The sequence below is a fragment of the Triticum urartu genome, chromosome 3A (assembly GCF_056163025.1).
Source record: "Triticum urartu cultivar PI428250 chromosome 3A, HENAU_Tu73, whole genome shotgun sequence".
NCBI classification, from domain to species: Eukaryota; Viridiplantae; Streptophyta; class Magnoliopsida; order Poales; family Poaceae; genus Triticum; species Triticum urartu.
The window spans coordinates 569,996,207-570,015,460 of NC_141875.1; the positions used below are offsets into that span (position 1 = coordinate 569,996,207).

The window sequence follows — 19,254 nt, forward strand, 5'->3', positions numbered from 1 at the left end:
CGCCCCTGACTTGTGGGCCCCATGGAACTCCTCCAATCCTATTTTTGCTCTATAAATTCCTAAATATTCCCAAACGACCAGAAGCGTCCATCAAAATACTTTTCCACCATCGCAAGCCTCTGTTCCCGTGAGATCCCATGTTGGAGCCTTTTCCGGCATCCTGTCGGAGGGGGATTCGATCATGGAGGGCATCTATATCAACTCTATTGCCCTTCCGATGAAGCGTGAGTAGTTTACCACAAACCTACGTGTTCATAGCTAGTAGCTAGATGGCTACTTCTCTCTCTATGATCTTCAATGCCATGTTCTCCTCGATGTTCTTGGAGTTCTATCCGATGTAATATTCTTTTGCAGTGTGTTTGTCGAGATCCGATGAATTATGAATTTATGATCATATTATCTATGAACATTATTCGACGACAACATCTACGACTAAGGGTTTGAATTTTAGGGTAAAAATGTTGTGCCCGAGCATCAAGAACCGACAACGTTTGGCCCGTTCATCCAATTTCATCATGAAATGCGTGATTGACAAACTCACATTCAACTTCAAGATGATCTGGTTTGAGCACATGTTGATTCACCTTGGCAACCACTAGATGTATCGGTTCAATTCCTTTCGATGTATATGTGACAACTTCAATTTGATTGTAAACTTTATGACTTTATTTAGTTGTGAAATACTCCCCCATTTTGAAATAAGTCTTTTTTTAGAGATTCTATAAGTGACTACATTGAACCTACACTCTAAAATACGTCTACATACATCCGAATGTTGTAGTCTATTTGAAATGTCTAAAAAGACTTGTATTTAGGAACGAAGGAAGTATTTATTATTTGTGGTACTATGTGATTTTTATTTGGTTGTAAATATGCATAGTTTGTTTTTAGTTTAAAGATATATGCATGAAAAATAAGTCGGTTGGACGAAATGCATTCGTCGGTTGGGCGCATTGCCTGCCGGACAAGACCTCTTTGACTGAGGCTGGTCACAATGGGGAGGAACTTAGAAATAACATCACACACTCCAATACAATTTTGCTTATGTGTCACATATTTAATGAAGAGAAATGTGCTTGCGGTAACTAGCTAAGGCTGGTCACAATGGGCAAGAACATAAGCTAGTAACTTACACACTTCCCTAGACTATGTTACTACCTCCATAGTGGGTAAGAACATCTATGTAGTGTCATGCAAAGATGTATTTATTAGGTTATAGACTCATTGTTTCTTGGAGTGTGTGATGTTCCGGTAACTTAGCTAGTTACCACAAGCACCTCTCTCTTCATTAAATATGTGCCACATAAGCAACGTTATATTGGAGTGTGTGATGTTACTCCTAAGTTCCTCCCCATTGTGACCAGCCTAAGTTACCGGAACATCACACACTCCAAAAAACAATGAGTATATAACCTAATAAATACATTGTTGTATGACACTACATAGATGTTACTATCCACTGTGAAGGTAGTAGTCTAGGAAAGTGTGTAAGTTACTAGACTATGTTCTTGTCCAATGTGACCGGCCTGACCCAAATGGCAGAATCCAGACTATGATGCGTTTTAACTCGACTGCACCACGTACGTGGCCATGCACGCACGCGGCTAATATTCTCCGCCGGCGTTGACGAACACACCGATCGGAATATGATGCGTTTTAACTCGACGCGGAAATGCGCAAGCCCATTCGGCCTAACGGGCGCGTTTCGTCCGGCGCTACACTACAAGAATAATCGGTACCAGTAAATATACGAACACGTATGTACGAGTATAAATAATGGAGGCGAGCGAGACAAGCAACAGCGGCCGGCGAGTGGAGTGGAGTGGAGTCGTCTTGGTCGTGAGCTTTTTCGTTCGTCCCCCCACACATCCACATGCCCACGCCATCATCATTCTTCCTTCCCCTCCCTTCACGCACTCCTCTCCACGCTTCCCTTCTACTCCTCCTCCCCCCTTCCCCTATCCACTGACACACACACCTCATTTGAAATGGAAACCGTCTTTTATCTCCCCACCTACATCTTGCCTTGACCAGGCAAGAACCGGCAGAGCAAATTAAGCTGAAGAAACACCAGTAGCAATTAAATCAAATTAATTCTCTCGGCCGTGCATGGGATGGCCATGGCGTTCTTGAAGCCAGCGGCAGCACTGCGAGGAGGCGAGTGAGTGCTGAGCCTGAGCCAGTGCCACTACCTCCAAGACAAAATAGCCAGGGAGAGAGAGAGAGCCAGAGTAGTACTACTAGAGTATAGTTCCCTGCCTGGTTTCTCTGTCCAGCTTTTCCCAATCCAAAGCTGCAAGCCTTGGCACGAGCTGTCGGCTTTTTCTTCTGCCCCTTCTTCTTCTTCTTCTTCGGCTCCTCTGTCGCAGACACCTCTTCTTCTTTCTCCATTCCCTCGCAGTAGGCAGACCTGTTTCCTTCCGGCGGCTCCACCCCGAGCCCAAACTCCGGCCCGCGCCCACCCACAATCCTGCGCCCCACGCCCCGCCCCCCGAGCTCCACCCGCGCCGGCCCCAGAGCTGCCTCCGCCAGCACCTCCGGCCCGTCCCCGAGCCCCACCCGCGCCTCCGCCCAAGTTCTCCTCCGGCAGCACACTTCGTTCCCAACAATCACGTACGCACATACCCCAGACGGCTGGAGGAAAACTGGGAAAGGCGCCGTATCCATCTTGCTCTTTCCTTTCGCGAGCCTCCACCGCCCCGCCGCAGTCGGGATTCGGGATCGGCCGAGCGGATTTCCTTCCGTTTCCACGGCACCAGGATCCCGTCCTTTTCTTTCTTTCCAGAAATCCCATCCTTCCTGCCTCTTTCCTCCCCAGAGCCAGCCTGTGTGCCTCCTTTTTTTGCGAGTGAGCGGGCTGACCATGGAGTGGGACAAGGCCTCCGCCGCGGCGGCGGCGGCGGCGGCGGCCGGCGAGCCGGCGGAGGAGAGGGGCGAGGCGCTGGGGTACGTCAAGGTGATGACGGACGAGCAGATGGAGGTGCTCCGGAAGCAGATCTCCATCTACGCCACCATCTGCGAGCAGCTCGTCGAGATGCACCGCGCCCTCACCGCGCACCAGGACTCCATTGCAGGTACCCAACTGCACGCACATGCTTGACGGCTCCATCTACTCTTTTCTTTCTGCGTAAATAAAGCGAGTAAAAGTCTCTCTCTCTCTCAAGTGCTGTTCTTTTCTTTTAAGGGCGCAGCCTTGTTTCTTTCTGAATAAAATTCAGATGTTGTGGGCTTTGTCGGATCTGTAGAAGTACCATACTTTGTTATGTGCTGATGGAATGAGTAGTATGATTAGGATCTTTTTATCCATTTCACCAATTTTCTCGGTGAGAATACTGCTTTTAGCCGTTTGTCAGTTCATGCATGAGCAAGTCCCACACATTCCATTGCTGTTCTTGTTAATGTTCATATCATTGTTCAGTCAGTTGTTTTTGACTGGTGGTGACACATGACAGTACCATTTCACTTTGTCCATGCTAAGTAGGTGCTTAGTTGCGGCTATGCATCATCCTTTGAGATTATTTTGTTGTTGTTATAAGTAGATCGGTTGATGACTGTGACGCTAATGCAAGGGACCGACCGGTAGTAAGATGTGGTTCATGGTGTGTCGTTTTCTATCATTAATTATGCAGGGTACTGTTAATGTGTCTTATTTGCTTAGCATACTCATCACTCCTGAAGATAGCTACAGACATCCTCTTGATTAGTGTAACAAGACATTTGAGAGATTGTGTTGTCAGGCCATTGAAAGCATTCCCTTACTAACCTAAATTGTAACTTGCAAGCAACACTCCATTTGGTGGCGCAGACCAACAAGAGCAAAAGCTCAACTACGAAAAACCCTACTATAAATACATAACTGCAAGAAAGAAGAACGAAAAGGGCAAAGAACACAGCTGCCAACTAAGACTAGCCGTCGAGAGGGCAGGGCTCTTAGCTTCTTTGCCCCTCTTACAACTACAGCACTGCATTGTATTTGTAATTAATTCTGTTTTCTGAGGTCTTACTAACTGGCTTTGCCAGCTTTTTCTTGCCTAAATAACTGAAGAATTTACCGCACAGCTTGTTGCGAAACCATACTCTTTGCATTTGTTATTTCCATGCTCCCTGTGAAAGTATAAATTCTTCAGTTATTTGTGTAAATAGTACAAGAAAGTGCCAGATCATCAATTTGATGACTTGTTATGAAGTTAACAACAGGCTGGGCTCACTCCATGCACTGGAAGAATTTATTTGCTCTAGGTTATATTCATGGCTATGACCTTGTGGTTTATGCCACACTGTACAAAACTGTATGATCAGTCACCATGGGGCGTGGGCAGTATGTGTTAAGTTTTGTCAGTGGCACTGTGGGAACATTACATTAAGATCCAGAGAGGACCTTAAACGCTGCAAAATAAATGAAATAGGGACCCAAGATTGTCATGTGGCCATTTATGATTTGTGCCATGTTCCCATGTGCTCCACCATTTTGTTCCGCGATCTTCTGCCATTCTATAGAATGTAAGCTTGACATGCAGGAATCTGATAGCATGTTACTTATTATCTTTCTACTGGGCCCAACACTAATTCTTATTCTGCCACTCCAATAATTTTATCACTCACATACGATTTGCACACTTGTCCATATCGCAGTGAAACATTAGTTGATACTTTATTCTCAAGTCAACTAACTAGATTCCTTCAAAACTTAAGCATGTTTTTCTTCTTTCCAGTTAGCAACATCTGTGAACTTCCTGACAGCCTTGCAATATTTTTTCTACCATCCTAGTTTTTTTTAATAATTCATCTAGTACCACTAAAAGATTGTGCTTTATGGTAAACTCTGAAAACAGAGACCTGTGACAAGAGTTATTTTAGATATGCTCCTGAAACACAGTGTGCGGGTCTGCCCATTCTCAATTTTTTGGTTTGGTCTATTCTACTGGTGTTGTCGATAGAACAGTTAGTTTCCCAACAACAGTTAGTTTTTTCTGTAGTCAAAACTGAGATTTCACTTCTGTTTTCAGGTATGAGGCTTGGTAATCTGTACTGTGATCCTCTAATGGTTCACGGAGGCCACAAGATCACAGCGAGGCAGCGATGGACACCGACCCAGATGCAGCTGCAGATCCTCGAGAGCATTTTTGACCAAGGAAATGGAACACCAAGCAAGCAAAAGATAAAGGATATCACAGCCGAGCTCTCGCAGCACGGACAGATTTCAGAGACCAATGTCTACAACTGGTTCCAGAACAGACGTGCACGCTCGAAGCGGAAGCAGGCAGCCTCTTCTCTACCAAGTAACACCGAATCGGAGGCCGAGGGAGACGAGGATTCCCCGACCGACAAGAAGCCTAGATCAGACGGGTCACAGCAGCAGGGCATGGCTGTGAGAGCTCACAACCCCGAGAGGATCTCGGAGATGCACCGTCACTTTGACGCAGCAGAGCGTGAGCAGGTCCGCGGTCCGATGTATGGGTCCAGCAATGACAATGGCCCGAGACCGTCGGGCGGTCTGGGCCAGATGTCCTTCTACGAGAACGTTATGTCGAATCCAAGTATGTTCAGGAAACACCATTTCTTCAGTAGACAGTATAGCTCTATGGAGGCCTACTGAATCTGATATGATGTTGATTTTTTTGCAGGAATCGACCAGTTCTTCCAGTACCGGACGGGCGAAAGCTTCGACATGTCTGGGTGACACGAGATGTTGTTTAGCCGACAGGAGTTGGGGTCTGAGAAGTTTGCCTTAGTGTAAAAAGCAGTATGCGTTGGTTATCGCGGTCTTGTCGACCTCCTCCTGAGAGTAGTTTAGCTCGAGTGGAATTGGTTTGATTTTCTCGTGGAAATAGTTTGAGAAGCTGATATATACAGTATTTGCCCTTAGCCTATATATTAACTTTCAAGTGTTGGTATGCAGACTCTGGGTTTGCAGTTTTACAAGGTAAGCTGTTTTGGGTGTTCATTTTTGTCAGCCTCAATGTTACAGTGTAAATGTAACCAATATGGTTAGCCAGGCCTCCGAAAAATCAATTGAGTTTCCAGCCAATATAACCTTAGCTGAAAAGAATTACTCCAGTTAGCATTCATCATTTTGCACTCGCCAACAGTGTCTGCCAAATACACCTCCCATGATAGTCAAACCCCTGATCATCAAACACACACACACATCATCAACAACAACACACCCATTTCAACATGTACATAAGAAGAAATCGCCCGGCAGGAACTGTCCTCCACACCCATTTACAATGCAAAGAGCGCGACAGCACTAACGAGGAGTCACCGACATCCTGGAAGGGACGCTGTTGTCCATAAGCCCGCTGCCGGAGGCATGGGACGAGTCGAAATGCTCTCTGGTGGTCGTTATGAAGGAGTTCGATGTAGATTGAGTTAGGGTGGCCAAGGAGCCCGTCTCCATGGAGGTCACAGACAGGAGATCTTCTCCTTCAGGCAGAGCGCTACGGATGTCGTCGAGTTCCCTGACGATGTTGGCCATGTAAGGCCTCGCGTCGCTCTCGTCCTGGCAGCACTTCAGGGCCAGTGAGAGGAACCTCGTGGCGAATTCTCGAGGGCACCACGACATTCGGCTGTCGATGATTCCGGAAACGTCTCCTGATTGGTAAGCCGCCTTTACCTACATTGAGGATCAGGTTAAATAGTTCAGCAGTAAAGTTCTACTGAATTAATAACACTCTTACTGAACTGTCAAAAAAGACTCGAAAGCAAAGATTTAGTACTCCCTCTGTACACAAATATAAGAGCAGTTAGATCACTATACTCCCTCTGTAAACTAATATAAGAGCGTTTAGATCACTGATCTAAACGCTCTTATATTAGTGTACGGAGGGAGTACTATCTACCCTGTTTGTGACCTGCAAACAGTTGATTGAGCTGTAAATTTAGATACGGATCAGGGTGGGAACCTCCGTACCTCTCTAACGATGTTTTTACCGAACTGGATTGGCTTCATCCCGGTCAATAGTTCAAGCAGCACAACACCAAAGCTATAAACATCACTTTTTTCTGTCAATTTATTAGTTAGGAAGTATTCTGGATCAAGATAGCCCTGCCAAAAGAAACATGATGGATAAGATGAGCCCAACTAGCACAGTAAAAGTTGAATAAGTAGTAGGCTCGGCTATTTCCTATTGTATTGCATGGAACATCAGTAATTAGATCATAGTGGGTGCAGATCTTGCTACATTGTTAAGTGTAATAAGACTTACTGGAGTGCCCTTAACAACAGTGGAGATATGTTCTGGCAATGTTCCTTCAACATCCGGGATCAGAGCAAGCTTTGAAAGACCAAAGTCGGCCACTTTCGCTACGAACTTGGAGTCCAGTAGAATGTTGGTGGTCTTAACATCACGGTGAAATATAGGAGGATCTGCCTCGGTGTGTAGATAGAGGATTCCCTTTGCAGCGCCCAACGCAATATGCAACCGCTGAACAAAGTTAAGAGGTCTTTTACAAGTTGCTGCGGAAAGTGTTAAATGAGATTAGGTGCTTGACATCCAACACAAGTTCAAGAATTACACACTTTGATTTTATCGATGATCAAACAAAAGAACATAATATACCAACACACATCACTGCTAAACACAAGAATTAAAATTCTGGGAGACGGGCTGGGATCATGATCGACTTCAACATACACAAAGATGGCTATATGGGGAGAAAATAAGTTACTCCCTCCGACCCAAATTAATTGTAACTTGTGCTAAAGTTGTACTAGAGCTGCGACAATTAATTTGAATCGGAAGGAGTAAGAAAACTTGAAAATGTGCAACTTCCCGCTTACTCACCAGAAAGATGATCACGTAGAGTGCCATTTGGCATGAATTCATACACCAGCATCTGCAAAATATAATTATCTATGAGCAAAAATTACTGTAGTCTGCAGATACTCTTCCATATATTATAGATTTGCAAACCTGAGGTAACTGGAAAACCCTAATCATAAGCATGTTTAGTACTCTCTTCGATCCATATTAATTGTCGTTGATTTAGTACAACAGGGAGTATAACATTACCAATATATTTTTGTAACATAATGTGTATGGGGTTGCGGGGGGATTTCAATACTATAGTATAAAATATGTAAAATGATTCAAAAATTGAGACACACCTGTTCGACTTCTTCATCACAATATCCAATCAGAGATACCAAATTACGATGATGCAATCTTGACAGCAATTCTATTTCTGTGCAAAATTCATTTGAACCTTGCAGAGAATGTTCATGTGCTCGTTTGATTGCAACGGTTGCTCCATCAGCTAGATTTCCTTTATAGACTTTTCCATAACCTCCCTCACCAATTTCAGCTGAATCATCGAAATTATTTGTTGCTGTAGCCATTTCTTCAAACGTGAAGGATCTCACAACATCAACCTTGACAGAAAACCTCAATAGTACTGGAAAATTATCACCTCTTCAGATGTTGTAGATTGAATTTGGTGTCTACTCAATTCTAAAGTTTAGTTGCTATAGAGTTGAAACAAATCAGATGTTGTCTCTCTAAAACTCCGATCTCGTGTATTAGGATGAGGCCAAGTAAGAACTGATATGATAAATTCACAGTTTAAATCCAATTACTAGTATTACAGAAAGACTGAAAGAGTAGCTTCCTACTAAAAGTACACTGCTTATATATGTCACTAGTATTGAATTCATGCTCTAGCCAGTTACTCCAAAGCCTGATCTGATGGAGAGAGGCGGGCAATATATTTCAACACCCCCCCATCACGTCGGCTTTTTTAGTCCTTAGACGTGGGATCAGTGTAGGCCACATGATCTTTTTTTAATACTGTGTTGGCCTATCCATGTGCCAGAACCATGAGGTGGTCGCGAGATGGGTTTCATCTCTAGCCTAACCCAACTTGTTTGGGACTAAAGGCTTTGTTGTTGTTTTGTTGTTGCGTTGGCAGGGTCTTGAACTCAAGACCTCTTGACTCGGATACCACATTGAATTCATGCTCCAGCCAGTTGCTCTAAAAGTCTGAACTGATGGAGAGGCGGACCATATATTTCAACAACTAGTTACCAGATAAAGCAGCAATGCATTTCTAATTGTTAGACAACAAGGTTTTATGTGCAGCAGATGGAAAACTATGTTTGTTGAAACAAATATGGTGACTTACATGATGGCCTCGAAACTGTTCGATGTTTTGAGCGTCTTCTCATTATAAAAAATGTGGAAACCACAGAAACTGCAATAGCAGCAATAATTGTTCCTGCCAAAATCCCAGCTAGTGCACCCTTTTTTAAACCTGATGATACCAGTGTTGGAAATTCTGCAACAAAAGAAAATAAAAAACGGTGGCAAAACAATAAGCAAGTGGATCATAAAACTGGATGGAGTATTAAAGTATCAGTATGAAACATGCAGCGGTGAATATTAGACTAAGAAAAATATATTATAATCTTGGCAATTTTCATTTCTGTGGTGGGTTCCTCCCATTTCTCAGGAGAGTTTGGGTTTCCATTAACCCTAGGAAACATATATTAGGGTATGGATCGTAAAGCCCCAATCTCCCTTACATGCCTGAGCCCCTCGTGGAGGACCCGTCTTTGAGAAATTCTAGGGATATGAACAAGGGTAGGTCCACTTTCAAATTGTGATGTTATGAAAAATACCTTATAAAAATTCACACTAAATATCATGGCGTAGAGGATGGAAGAAGACAAAGAAATAACCAAAAAAAATTCGATTGTGTGCAATAATTAATCATATTTTAACATATAAGACTACACACTCATATGAACTATAATAGCAAATATTCCATATGCTAGGAGAATCAAATTAAGAATTCATGAGTTTCTAATTCTACCAACATATAAAACAACCACAGAAGCTCTGCTGATATTTCGTCGCCTGTCTTGGCAAAATAAATATACACAAGGATCACACACTCAACTATTTGTTGAATATGGTAGAACTATTTTTTTTACGGAGAAACAATAGGGGAATCCCCTATGGTATATTTTTTATATTAAAAGAAATGGGGGCAGAATATGGTAGAAGTATGAATGACATCCTTTGGTGCAAAGTAAATTCTACATACCATCTGCATAGGAACCAAGCGTGAAATTGAGAAGATCATATGGACCAAAAATGTCTGATAGAGTAATTTCCCATCCAGCAAGTAATTGCCTGAGCCGCATAACTTCCGACATAGTGAATAAATTAGTGTTATTTGGGAATAACTTCAAATGCAAATTCAGCCTTGGACCAGCCTCCCATGTGTACCGCTCAATATATAGCTGGTAAAGACTCAGGTCCAATAGAGAGGTTGAGTCCATCTCAAAGGCTTTTTTGTAGGAGTGGAAGTCTGAGATCCCCGGACTCTTCAGCCGAAATCCAACTTCGAGAGGCACAAGACAAATGCAAGGTATAGGGGATAATGGATTGTATTCATAATTTTTATCCGTCGGGCAAGAAGCACAATCTATATTAACTTGTGGTCCCTGTCCAGACGGTGCTTCATTTACAGATTTGGGTTGACAAAGTCCCTTTGCTCGAGCTGGATTGTCACATACGGGGTTTCCAGAAATCCTGCAGAATAATGATGGCAACTATTATGTGTTATATCAGAAAGAGAATGATTTTATTTATAAAGCTCTTGTGATCAATATTTTATTTGTCCGTATTATTAGATATTTTGTATGCAGTAGTAATAGAAATTATTTTTTTATATTCCCAAGAAATGATACAGATGAACCTGTATTCATATTCCCAACAAATTATACAGCTGAACCTGAGCTATGTGCATGCTTGTGCAGGAAGTGCAAACTGACAAGGAAATTTTCCATGACAAAAAACATACAGTACAATGACAGCTTTTGGAGGCTCAAATGCAGCTGGAATTGTGTCAAGGGAGTTGCTTTCAAAGTTCCTGCATTATTAAAAAAATACATTACGCATGCATATCACAAACAGATTGCAGATGGAACAACACCGTTGAGACAGTTCGCTTCAAACGACCTGTAAAATGGCATCTTCATATATCTTTAACAAAATAAGTAGCAAACTAGTGCTGTCCGACATACTTATACCTATAAAGTAAGTATGTTTAGAGAATGTGCTAAAGTATTGCTCATCTTTTTATTAAGTAGAAAAGCAAGTTAATTTACAAGGAAGCGACAAAAGGTTTTGATCACAAGCTAAGGAAAAACCTCCACAAACCCATAAAACACGGACACACTACTACTCCCTCCGTTCACTTTTGTAAGTCATTTCAGACAACTCCAAATGGGCTATTTTGTACATTGTCTGAAATGTCTTCAAGGTCTTATAAAAGTGAACAGAGGGAGTATCAGTTTTCACGAACCTATTTTTTCACTTGCTAGTTGTTCTGCAGAGAGAACATGGCAATCTATAGTTCAATAGGGAAAACATTAATGTTCAATGGCGTGAAAGGTTAGCTAGAACTACAGAAAAGCACAATTATTGAGGATTGGAGCAGTGCTCTAAGTTAAACGTTACTTACAATAACTGAAGATTAGGCAGCCCAGAGAAGTTTGCCGGAATAGTTCCATTAAGAAAGTTATGCGATAAAATACTGTCAAAAACTGTAAGTTAGTCTGGTTATTGTAAAAAGTATAAAATTTTACAAAGAGCAACATACATCGTGGTGATATTTGAAGCGAGTCTATCAACTGCTATAGATCCTCTCAGTTGGTTCCAGCTAAGATCTCTGAAAGTGCATGCCAAAATTAGCGAAGAGATGTAGAATAATCTCGTCGACATCTTTTTTCTCGGACTCGCACCTAAGTGCGCGTCTTTGTATATTAGAAGAAGGCGTTACGATGACGTGAAAGTACAACAACAATAAAAAAAGAAAATAAAGCCAAAGAATTAAATAAAAAATGGCAAACTATATAGTAGGATGGGTGATTTTCTCACTGAAAGGTACTTACCTAGAAACATATTCTAGGCAAAGCTATGAACTACTCCCTCTGTCCCATAATGTAAGACGTTTTTAGACACCAATGTAATGTCAAAAACTGTCTTATATTATGGGACAGATGGAGTAACAAACAAAGGATAATCTCTGATAGTAAGATGCCAAAAATAGTAAGAATGAAAAGGAAGTGTAACATTTGTTTTGATCTGGACTTACAAATAGCCAAGTTCAGGTATGCCACTTAGATCAGGAATAACTCCTTGCAAACTGCAATTCCTGAGACTCCTGGTGACATGAAAAAGGATTATGAACTTGAACATATATCTTGATTTGAATAGAAGTATGATAAAAAATACCGAAGATCTACTTTTTGTTTGAACTAAATATCAACAAACACACAAGAAATTCCCTTCATCCAAACTGCCCTCGAGGGAAACAAAATAACCTATTTAACTTGAAATTTTAGAATTATAGAGGTTTCTAGAGATGTGAACTGTCTGCATCCTGATCTGGCTGCTATGTGAGAGGGTCTCCTAGAGGAAGAACCATATGCAGGCAGTGGCTTCAGACTTCATGGTGGAGACTGGGAGCATTGGCGGAGTGCATTCCACCACATGTTGCCTGTCTTTTATTCCCTTTTATCAGGACTTGGCATCTGTTTGCCATAGCATTGCACAATGCTTGTAACTAAAACAACTTGTTAACTAAATGATGCTAACAAAATTAGCATGTCTACAAGTCATAAAAAACTAGAAAAAAATCCACATCAAGAAACGAAAACCACAAATCCTGCTACGAATAGTAGATACGCAGCAAAATATTTAATGTGGCATTATCCAGTATCCTCAGCATGATTTTATCTCTTTGTCTGACCATGTGTATATAAGATTTGGAGTTGAAGTTTTATGAGGAGCAGATGCAAGTTATGTCAGTGTTGTCGACTTCGCTTTTAGAGTTTTTCAAGACTTCCAGAGGCGCTAATTTGGATTCTATTGGTCTTATATTTGTTTACAGAGGGAGTACTAAAAGTAAAGGAAGTACGATAAGGAGGAAAGGCGTTGTACTCACAGCTTTAAAAGTGTCCGTATGTTATTGTATGCAGCGGGTATGGAACTTCCACTGAAGTTATTATTATCAGCCTGACTAGAAGTATAATATACAGATATAAGAAATGAGGGTTGTTAGCTGATGGCAGTATCAAATTAATCTTAAATGAGAGAAACATTCTGAGTAAAAACTATTTGCTATTGTTTAGTAACACAAGAAATGAAAAACCAAATTAGATTTAAGGTATATCATATGTATACTCCTGAAATTTGTAGCATTACTTAATATTCTCAGACGATCAAAACAAAAGTATAATCACACAACCAGCATCAGATATATTCAAAGAAGTCTCACTGGGTATATAAAATGTGCTCACAATATTTTCAAACTAAGCATCCCTGCTAAGTTTCGAGGAAGAGGTCCAGATAAATTATTGGTATCCACAAGCCTGCACAACACAGTTAAAAACATGAAACAATTTTAAACACAACCCATTCTGCAGATGAAGGAGAGAAAGAAAAGATCGGAACTCGGAATTAAAGTAGAGGTCCACATACAGATGAAGGAGCTTAGACAATCTGGACAACTCAGATGGAATTTGCCCACTTAATGAATTGTTGTTCATGTGACTAAAGGTAAAAAAAGAGTCAAGATTATAATGATACTTAAATAAGAGGCAACATAGGAATGAAGGCGAGAAGATTATGATCCTGAAACTTACAGATGCTTCATGCTTTCTAAATTAGCAAACGACGTTGGTATGGGTCCAGATATTTGATTTTGGTCGACTTGTAATCTGTTTAACTTCTTGAGATAGCCAATCTCATCTGGTAGGGAACCAGATAGTTGATTACCATTCAAAGCCCTACAAAAAATGAGGTAGTGACAATGAAAATTATCATTAATGCTTACTTGTATCTAGAGATGCTGTACTCATCTTCATGTAAAATTGAAGGGAAATACTCCCTCCGCCTGGAATTACTTGTCACAGAAATGGATAAAAATAGATGTATCTAGAACTAAAATATGTCTAGATACATTCATTTCTCCAATAAGTAATTCTGGGCGGAGGGAGTACTAGACAGTGACACATAGTTATGTCTAGACAAAAGGGGTTGTAGAAGGATAAGAAAAGTAACCCCACACAACAAATATTGACACGAGGCAAGGAGAACCCCACACCAAGTATTGCCACAAGATGACAAATTCAAAGATGTGCTACACTAATTAAGATGAGGTAAAAATCAGATATATACAAAACTGACTAGGAAGTTATGTACATTTATATTTGAGAGAAAATAAAAATATGCATTTTGTCGAAATATATTGCCTGTCTCTCTTCATCAGTTCGGACTTTTGGAGTAACTAGCTGGAGCATGAATTCAATATGGTATCCGAGCCAAGAGGTCTTGAGTTTAAGACCCTGCCAATGCAGTATTAAAAAAAGGATTTCACGGCATACATCGATCCCACGTCTAAGGACTAATATGGCCTAGACGTGAGGGGGAGTGTGAAATATATTGCGCGCCTCTCTCCATTAGTTCAGACTTTTGGAGTAACTGGCTGGAGCATGAATTCAATACATTTGACAGTTTTGTACATCCAAGGCCATGTTTTGCGAATTAAGAATAGCTTAAATGGTTAGGTTCCTCGTGGTGGAAACAACTCACCTGTGTTCATGTCCTAGATCTGGCATAAGTGCTCGCATATTTCCTGGATTTATTTCAAGCTTTCCAGGTTACTGTTTTAGTGGCATGACGTGCCCGTCGACTACGAGGTGTTTGCGACAATTTCATCAATCTCAAGATCTGTCGGCTCACGCTCTCGGAGGTGCTCATAGGGGCAGGGTGTGCGTGTGTATGTTCATCGGGGTGAGTGCGTGTGCATGTTGTGAGTGTCTGCGTTGTTTCAAAAAAAGTTTTTTGAAGCCCATTCACTGCAGCTTTTAGGTAAAAATTGAAAATAGAATTGAACCACTGTGTTGTCTAACATTAAAAAGATGAGACCAAAACACAAATGCTAACTCCAAATAGTGAATCAGATACATGGGCCTCTTTTTTTGGCAAACAAAATGATGATACATATGTTCTGCCATTTTCAACTTGCAGGGTTCAGTGCTTAAACTTCTGTGGCCGCAAGGCAAACAGTACAATGAGTTTATGTCCACACTGACAAGGGAGTACAAAAGTTAGCTTAGATAATAGGAACTTACATAAGATTTAGTGTTGTGATATTGCCTATCTCTTTCGGGATGTTACCAGTCAAATTGTTCCACATAAAATTCCTTCCAAAACAAAAAAATAAAGCAGTTAGCTCACATATGTCTGGTACCTAATGGCACAACCTGAAAAGCACCGGTTCTGAAAGAAACAACTCAAATGGGACAAGATCTATTATTTTTCTACCTGGTTATGTCATCTCCATAAACTTATTTTGTCAGAAAATCCGGGGCTTGCTCAAAATCCAATTTACATCGAAAACATGAAGTGCCATGATGTGCAATATTGATACAAAAATACTTTTTTCCAGGCAATATTGAAAAAACACTTGAAAGCACTGAATTTAGATAACAACTTTAACTGTTAATACTTACAATTTTCTCAGCTGAGACAGAAGACCAACCTCTGGTGCCAAAGTTCCAGAGAGGTTCATCTTGAACAACTCCCTACGTGGGGGAAAACCATGCATTATTAAGCAGAACAGGACACAAATATCCCATCAATATATTATGCATTATACATAATTGGTAGCTAATTGAATAACAAGCAGATTTGAAGACACAAAGCAGAGTAAGGAACAAAAGCATCAGCCAATGACCATTATTTTGACCAGGAATCGCGAACTTAGTCTGAAATAGCAAACAAGAGTAGTACAGTGCATATAATGCTAAAAACAATGCTGAATATTGGCAGGTGGGTGGGGGGATCTAGTGACTTTCTAAGGTTTCAGTAATAAAGTTTGACTGTAATAGCCTTTGGTCAAGAAAATAGTGGAGAAATTTATATGAAAGCCATGGACCCTTCAAAGAAAATTGGAGACGCAGGAGACGTGGAAGAACTCTAGCTATTTCAGTTATAATTTAATTTGGGAGCTCCTTTTAGGCTTTTATGGTTGTTGCAATTATTTATGAGCAGCAGTTTGCTGCGACTTGAAAGATTAATTACTTCAGCAGAAGGTTCACTGTTACACAGAAAATAAATACACCGTAGCTAGCCATTAACATGATGGGAAAAGGAAGGTGCGATATAAATAAGAATGGTGTGTCAATCATACAGCTTTGTTACATGAAGATATGTATCACTGGGTATCTTGTGACAGGTGACTCCTGTCCAGTTTGATGTGCATGGATCTCCTCTGTTCCATTTATTAAGGTTATTCGTAGGGTCAATTAACCTGGCTTTAATAGCACTGAGAGCATTTGCTGCATGTAATAGAGACAATTTTAATCTTCAGCGGGATAACATTAATGTATGATGTCAAGAATAACCACCATCTAGTTATGCTTATACCCACTAAGCTACTAACTAATAGAATATCATGTGTGTTAATGCGAGACTACTTTGATTAGTCCATGAATATTAACAACAGTACATATGTGAACTCTTCACAAGATGCTTCAAGACGTCCAGGCATACGAACAAATAAATCTGACTAAATCTGCACAAGCAGAGCTTGCAATAAGAAAACATGATCCAGTGCAATATGCCGATCGAGAACAATCAGGATCCAAAGGGCAGCTAGTTGGCAGACCACCTGTAATTCTTTCCTGGGAAGAGCAATTTCCAACTAGGAACTAGAGGTTACCTTCAATAGGGTGAGTGCTTTGTCCCCTTACAACATCCACCTGGAAAATGTTCAGAACAAGCAGGAGGATTGCTGCATACGTGAACCCTCCGGACCTGGCCATGTCTGTACAAGAGAACTAGCAGCAACCTGGTATCAGTGTCAATTGCTAAGAATCTGACATCATAAACAAGCATCGAAACAACAAACAAGTGCTTAGGGCCATTCAAACGATTGCTGCCTCCTAAATGGAAGTGCCTATTTTCCTGCCATCTATTTTTTGTTTTTGTTTTTGAGAAAGCAAAGCTTGTGTCTCGATACACTGATAGAAGAAAGATGTACGATTGTACGGCAAGGGAACCTTTCTCAAACCAACGGTGCTTTAACGCTACGGCGGACAAAACAACCACCTCAAACTGCACTGTCATCTAGTACGTTGCGCGCCACATAAGCAGCGAGTGATCCGAGAAGGGGTAAAAACTGGCAGCAGTTTCGTAGTGGGAAATTTTACGGTACACCATATACTACTACTCAACATAATGGTAGTATTTAGTTAATCTAATGGTCAGCATGAGACCGTCAGATTATGGCTTAAGGACATATTGGTAATTATGTTTCGTCTAATTAATTAGACTGATTGCAGCCGAGCGCCACTGCAGCCCTCCGTCCCCAACGCCGGCCATCCATCGCTGGCAAAATAATCATCCTGCAGGTCGCCGCCCCCATGTTCTCGGATATCCAGACGCTGCGTGTAGGCTGGCACCCTTAGAAAGTCCTCCATCCCAACACCGCTTGCACTCCTCCCAGCGCACTGTCATCCCAACGCTGCCAAAAGTCAGAGCCTACGCTGCTTGCATGTCGCCGGCGGCGGCAGGAATTTACTTAATTAGCTAGCTTCTTTTTTGGAAAAGAATGGACATGGCGTGATGTCAATAAGAGAGTTCGATGGAGTTGAATACTTACCATGGTATGGCCTCGTATTCTAGTGTCTTTCTAGTGTCTGCATGGTCATTCATTTCTTTTTTGAAAAGGAGGGTTACCTGGCCTCTGCATCCGAAAGATGTATGTCTGCATGATTATTCATGGGACGGGCTGGACAAGGCCGGGGCCATGCAGTCCAAGCGAAGTCTGTCATCTCTATGTCAGCGACCAGTTCCAGATCCCGGAGGCTCGACCAGAAAACCAAAAACCGGGCAATCTAGCCGCGGACGAAGACGGCCAGCAAGGCGAGGCGATGAAGAGGGCATGCGGCCGGGGCGCCTTCGTCGTCTTCGTCAGGTGACCCACTCTAAATCATGTAGGTTCGAGGGTAACACGAAAGGCATGACAACTCGCCGCTGCCGACGGCTAGCTAGGACGCGACGAGCGATGGCAACGGTGCGCTGGCAATGGCGATGGCAAATGAACGAGTGTGGGATGGATAATTACCGCGTGAGATTTCGATTTCAGGGGAAGGTGCCTGTGGGATGGATACATGTGGACTACCCAAAACGCCCTTAATTACTTAATATATTACCGAAAATCTAGTGTAGTATTGGCTCATATGGGCCGTTGAACTAAGGAAATAAACAGTCTAAATTAATCTGATGTAACGTAAAAGGTCGTGGAATTTCTCAACATGCCTCAAATACAAAACTTGGGGCGAAAAATGGAATTACCTCACTAGATAAAAAAAGTCAACTCACATATTACTTACTGTCAAACTCCACAGCTGATGATAATAAGCAAATTAACAGTGACGGCAAAACCATGCTAATCAGCAATCGAGACTTGAGCATACGTGCTAAGGCCGATGCGTATGTGCAAGGTTAATTGGAGTAACCTTGGCGAAGAAAGAATTGAATAGGGAAAGAGAAGAGCCAACTGAAGAAACTGACCTCAAGCCCTCCTCCCAAGCATCAATTGAATTGATTGGATTCAACACAAGCTCGGTCGATATAGAGTGGAGAGGAGCAGCAGCAGGCGGATACCTGGCCCGAGACAACTCGAGAATTCCGGCGCAGGCGAGCAAATGTGGATGCGGACGCCTCCTCACCGACGGGCGACGGCGACTACTGGCGCTAGGATAATGGAGGAGTCCGCCTTTGTAAGCTACTGTTGCAACCGGCGCTTTCCAGTCTGCCCCTTCGCGATTGCGGCGTCCGCGGCACCTGGCGAGTGGAGCTTCGATGAACAGGTGTGGGGGGTGGGGGAAGCCTTGACTAGTACTCCTCCGTTCAAATTAAGTGAGTCGATTTTGCACTAACTATAAAGTTGAGTCACTTATTTTGGAACGGAGAAAGTACTGTTTACTAGTAGTAATCACTAGTTTATTTGATGATGCGTTGCCCTTGACACAAAAGGCAAATATAACCGAAAAATTAGGTAAACTATATCGAACACATTTTATTTTGTGACCATATGTAACATGATCCAAGTCTTCTCGGCTGTTGATCTTAATCGCGCGTTCATCCCGATCCCGGGTCATTCGCCTCGCTTTGATGCTATCGACGGTAGGCTGTTGGCAGCATTGCTCGGCCCGCGCCCAGTATGTGC

At 41.9% G+C, this 19,254-nt stretch overlaps 2 protein-coding genes across 5 annotated transcripts; one reads left to right on the top strand and one right to left on the bottom strand.

Annotated features, from left to right (window-relative positions):
- The first annotated feature begins 1,806 nt into the window (after positions 1-1,806).
- On the top strand, positions 1,807-5,898 carry LOC125545138 (WUSCHEL-related homeobox 8). The gene is made up of 3 exons (XM_048709016.1): positions 1,807-3,074; positions 5,007-5,537; positions 5,625-5,898. The coding sequence occupies exons 1-3, from the start codon at positions 2,864-2,866 to the stop codon at positions 5,678-5,680; spliced, it is 798 nt and encodes a 265-aa protein (XP_048564973.1). The 5' UTR covers positions 1,807-2,863; the 3' UTR covers positions 5,681-5,898.
- Positions 5,899-5,976: 78 nt separating this feature from the next.
- On the bottom strand, positions 5,977-18,919 carry LOC125545137 (putative LRR receptor-like serine/threonine-protein kinase At1g06840). Of its 4 annotated transcripts, none has more exons than XM_087513387.1 (20): positions 18,597-18,919; positions 16,741-16,845; positions 16,210-16,357; positions 15,530-15,601; positions 15,149-15,220; positions 13,658-13,801; positions 13,494-13,565; positions 13,313-13,384; positions 12,958-13,032; positions 12,106-12,174; positions 11,611-11,679; positions 11,473-11,544; positions 10,810-10,878; positions 10,048-10,538; positions 9,124-9,276; positions 8,111-8,397; positions 7,788-7,839; positions 7,209-7,459; positions 6,914-7,048; positions 5,977-6,616 (listed from the first exon to the last, which is right to left on the bottom strand). In XM_087513387.1, the coding sequence occupies exons 2-20, from the start codon at positions 16,841-16,843 to the stop codon at positions 6,251-6,253; spliced, it is 2,772 nt and encodes a 923-aa protein (XP_087369513.1). In that variant the 5' UTR covers positions 16,844-16,845; positions 18,597-18,919; the 3' UTR covers positions 5,977-6,250. The 4 variants fall into 4 exon arrangements, with proteins under 4 accessions (XP_087369513.1, XP_048564972.1, XP_048564971.1 ...); XM_048709015.2 differs by having other exon boundaries at positions 16,741-16,858; XM_048709014.2 differs by lacking the exon at positions 18,597-18,919 and having other exon boundaries at positions 16,741-18,541.
- Positions 18,920-19,254: the final 335 nt, after the last annotated feature.

Excerpts from the sequence above, each read along its gene's own strand:
- LOC125545138 (XM_048709016.1), top strand. The coding sequence starts at position 2,864 with ATGGAGTGGGACAAGGCCTCCGCCGCGGCGGCGGCGGCGGCGGCGGCC. Across the intron at positions 3,075-5,006 it reads GCACCAGGACTCCATTGCAG|GTATGAGGCTTGGTAATCTG; the intron begins GTACCCAACTGC and ends TTCTGTTTTCAG. Across the intron at positions 5,538-5,624 it reads GAACGTTATGTCGAATCCAA|GAATCGACCAGTTCTTCCAG; the intron begins GTATGTTCAGGA and ends ATTTTTTTGCAG.
- LOC125545137 (XM_087513387.1), bottom strand. The coding sequence starts at position 16,843 with ATGGCCAGGTCCGGAGGGTTCACGTATGCAGCAATCCTCCTGCTTGTT. Across the intron at positions 15,602-16,209 it reads TATCTTCATGTAACAAAGCT|GGAGTTGTTCAAGATGAACC; the intron begins GTATGATTGACA and ends TCCCCCACGTAG. Across the intron at positions 13,802-15,148 it reads ATCACAACACTAAATCTTAT|GGCTTTGAATGGTAATCAAC; the intron begins GTAAGTTCCTAT and ends CATTTTTTGTAG.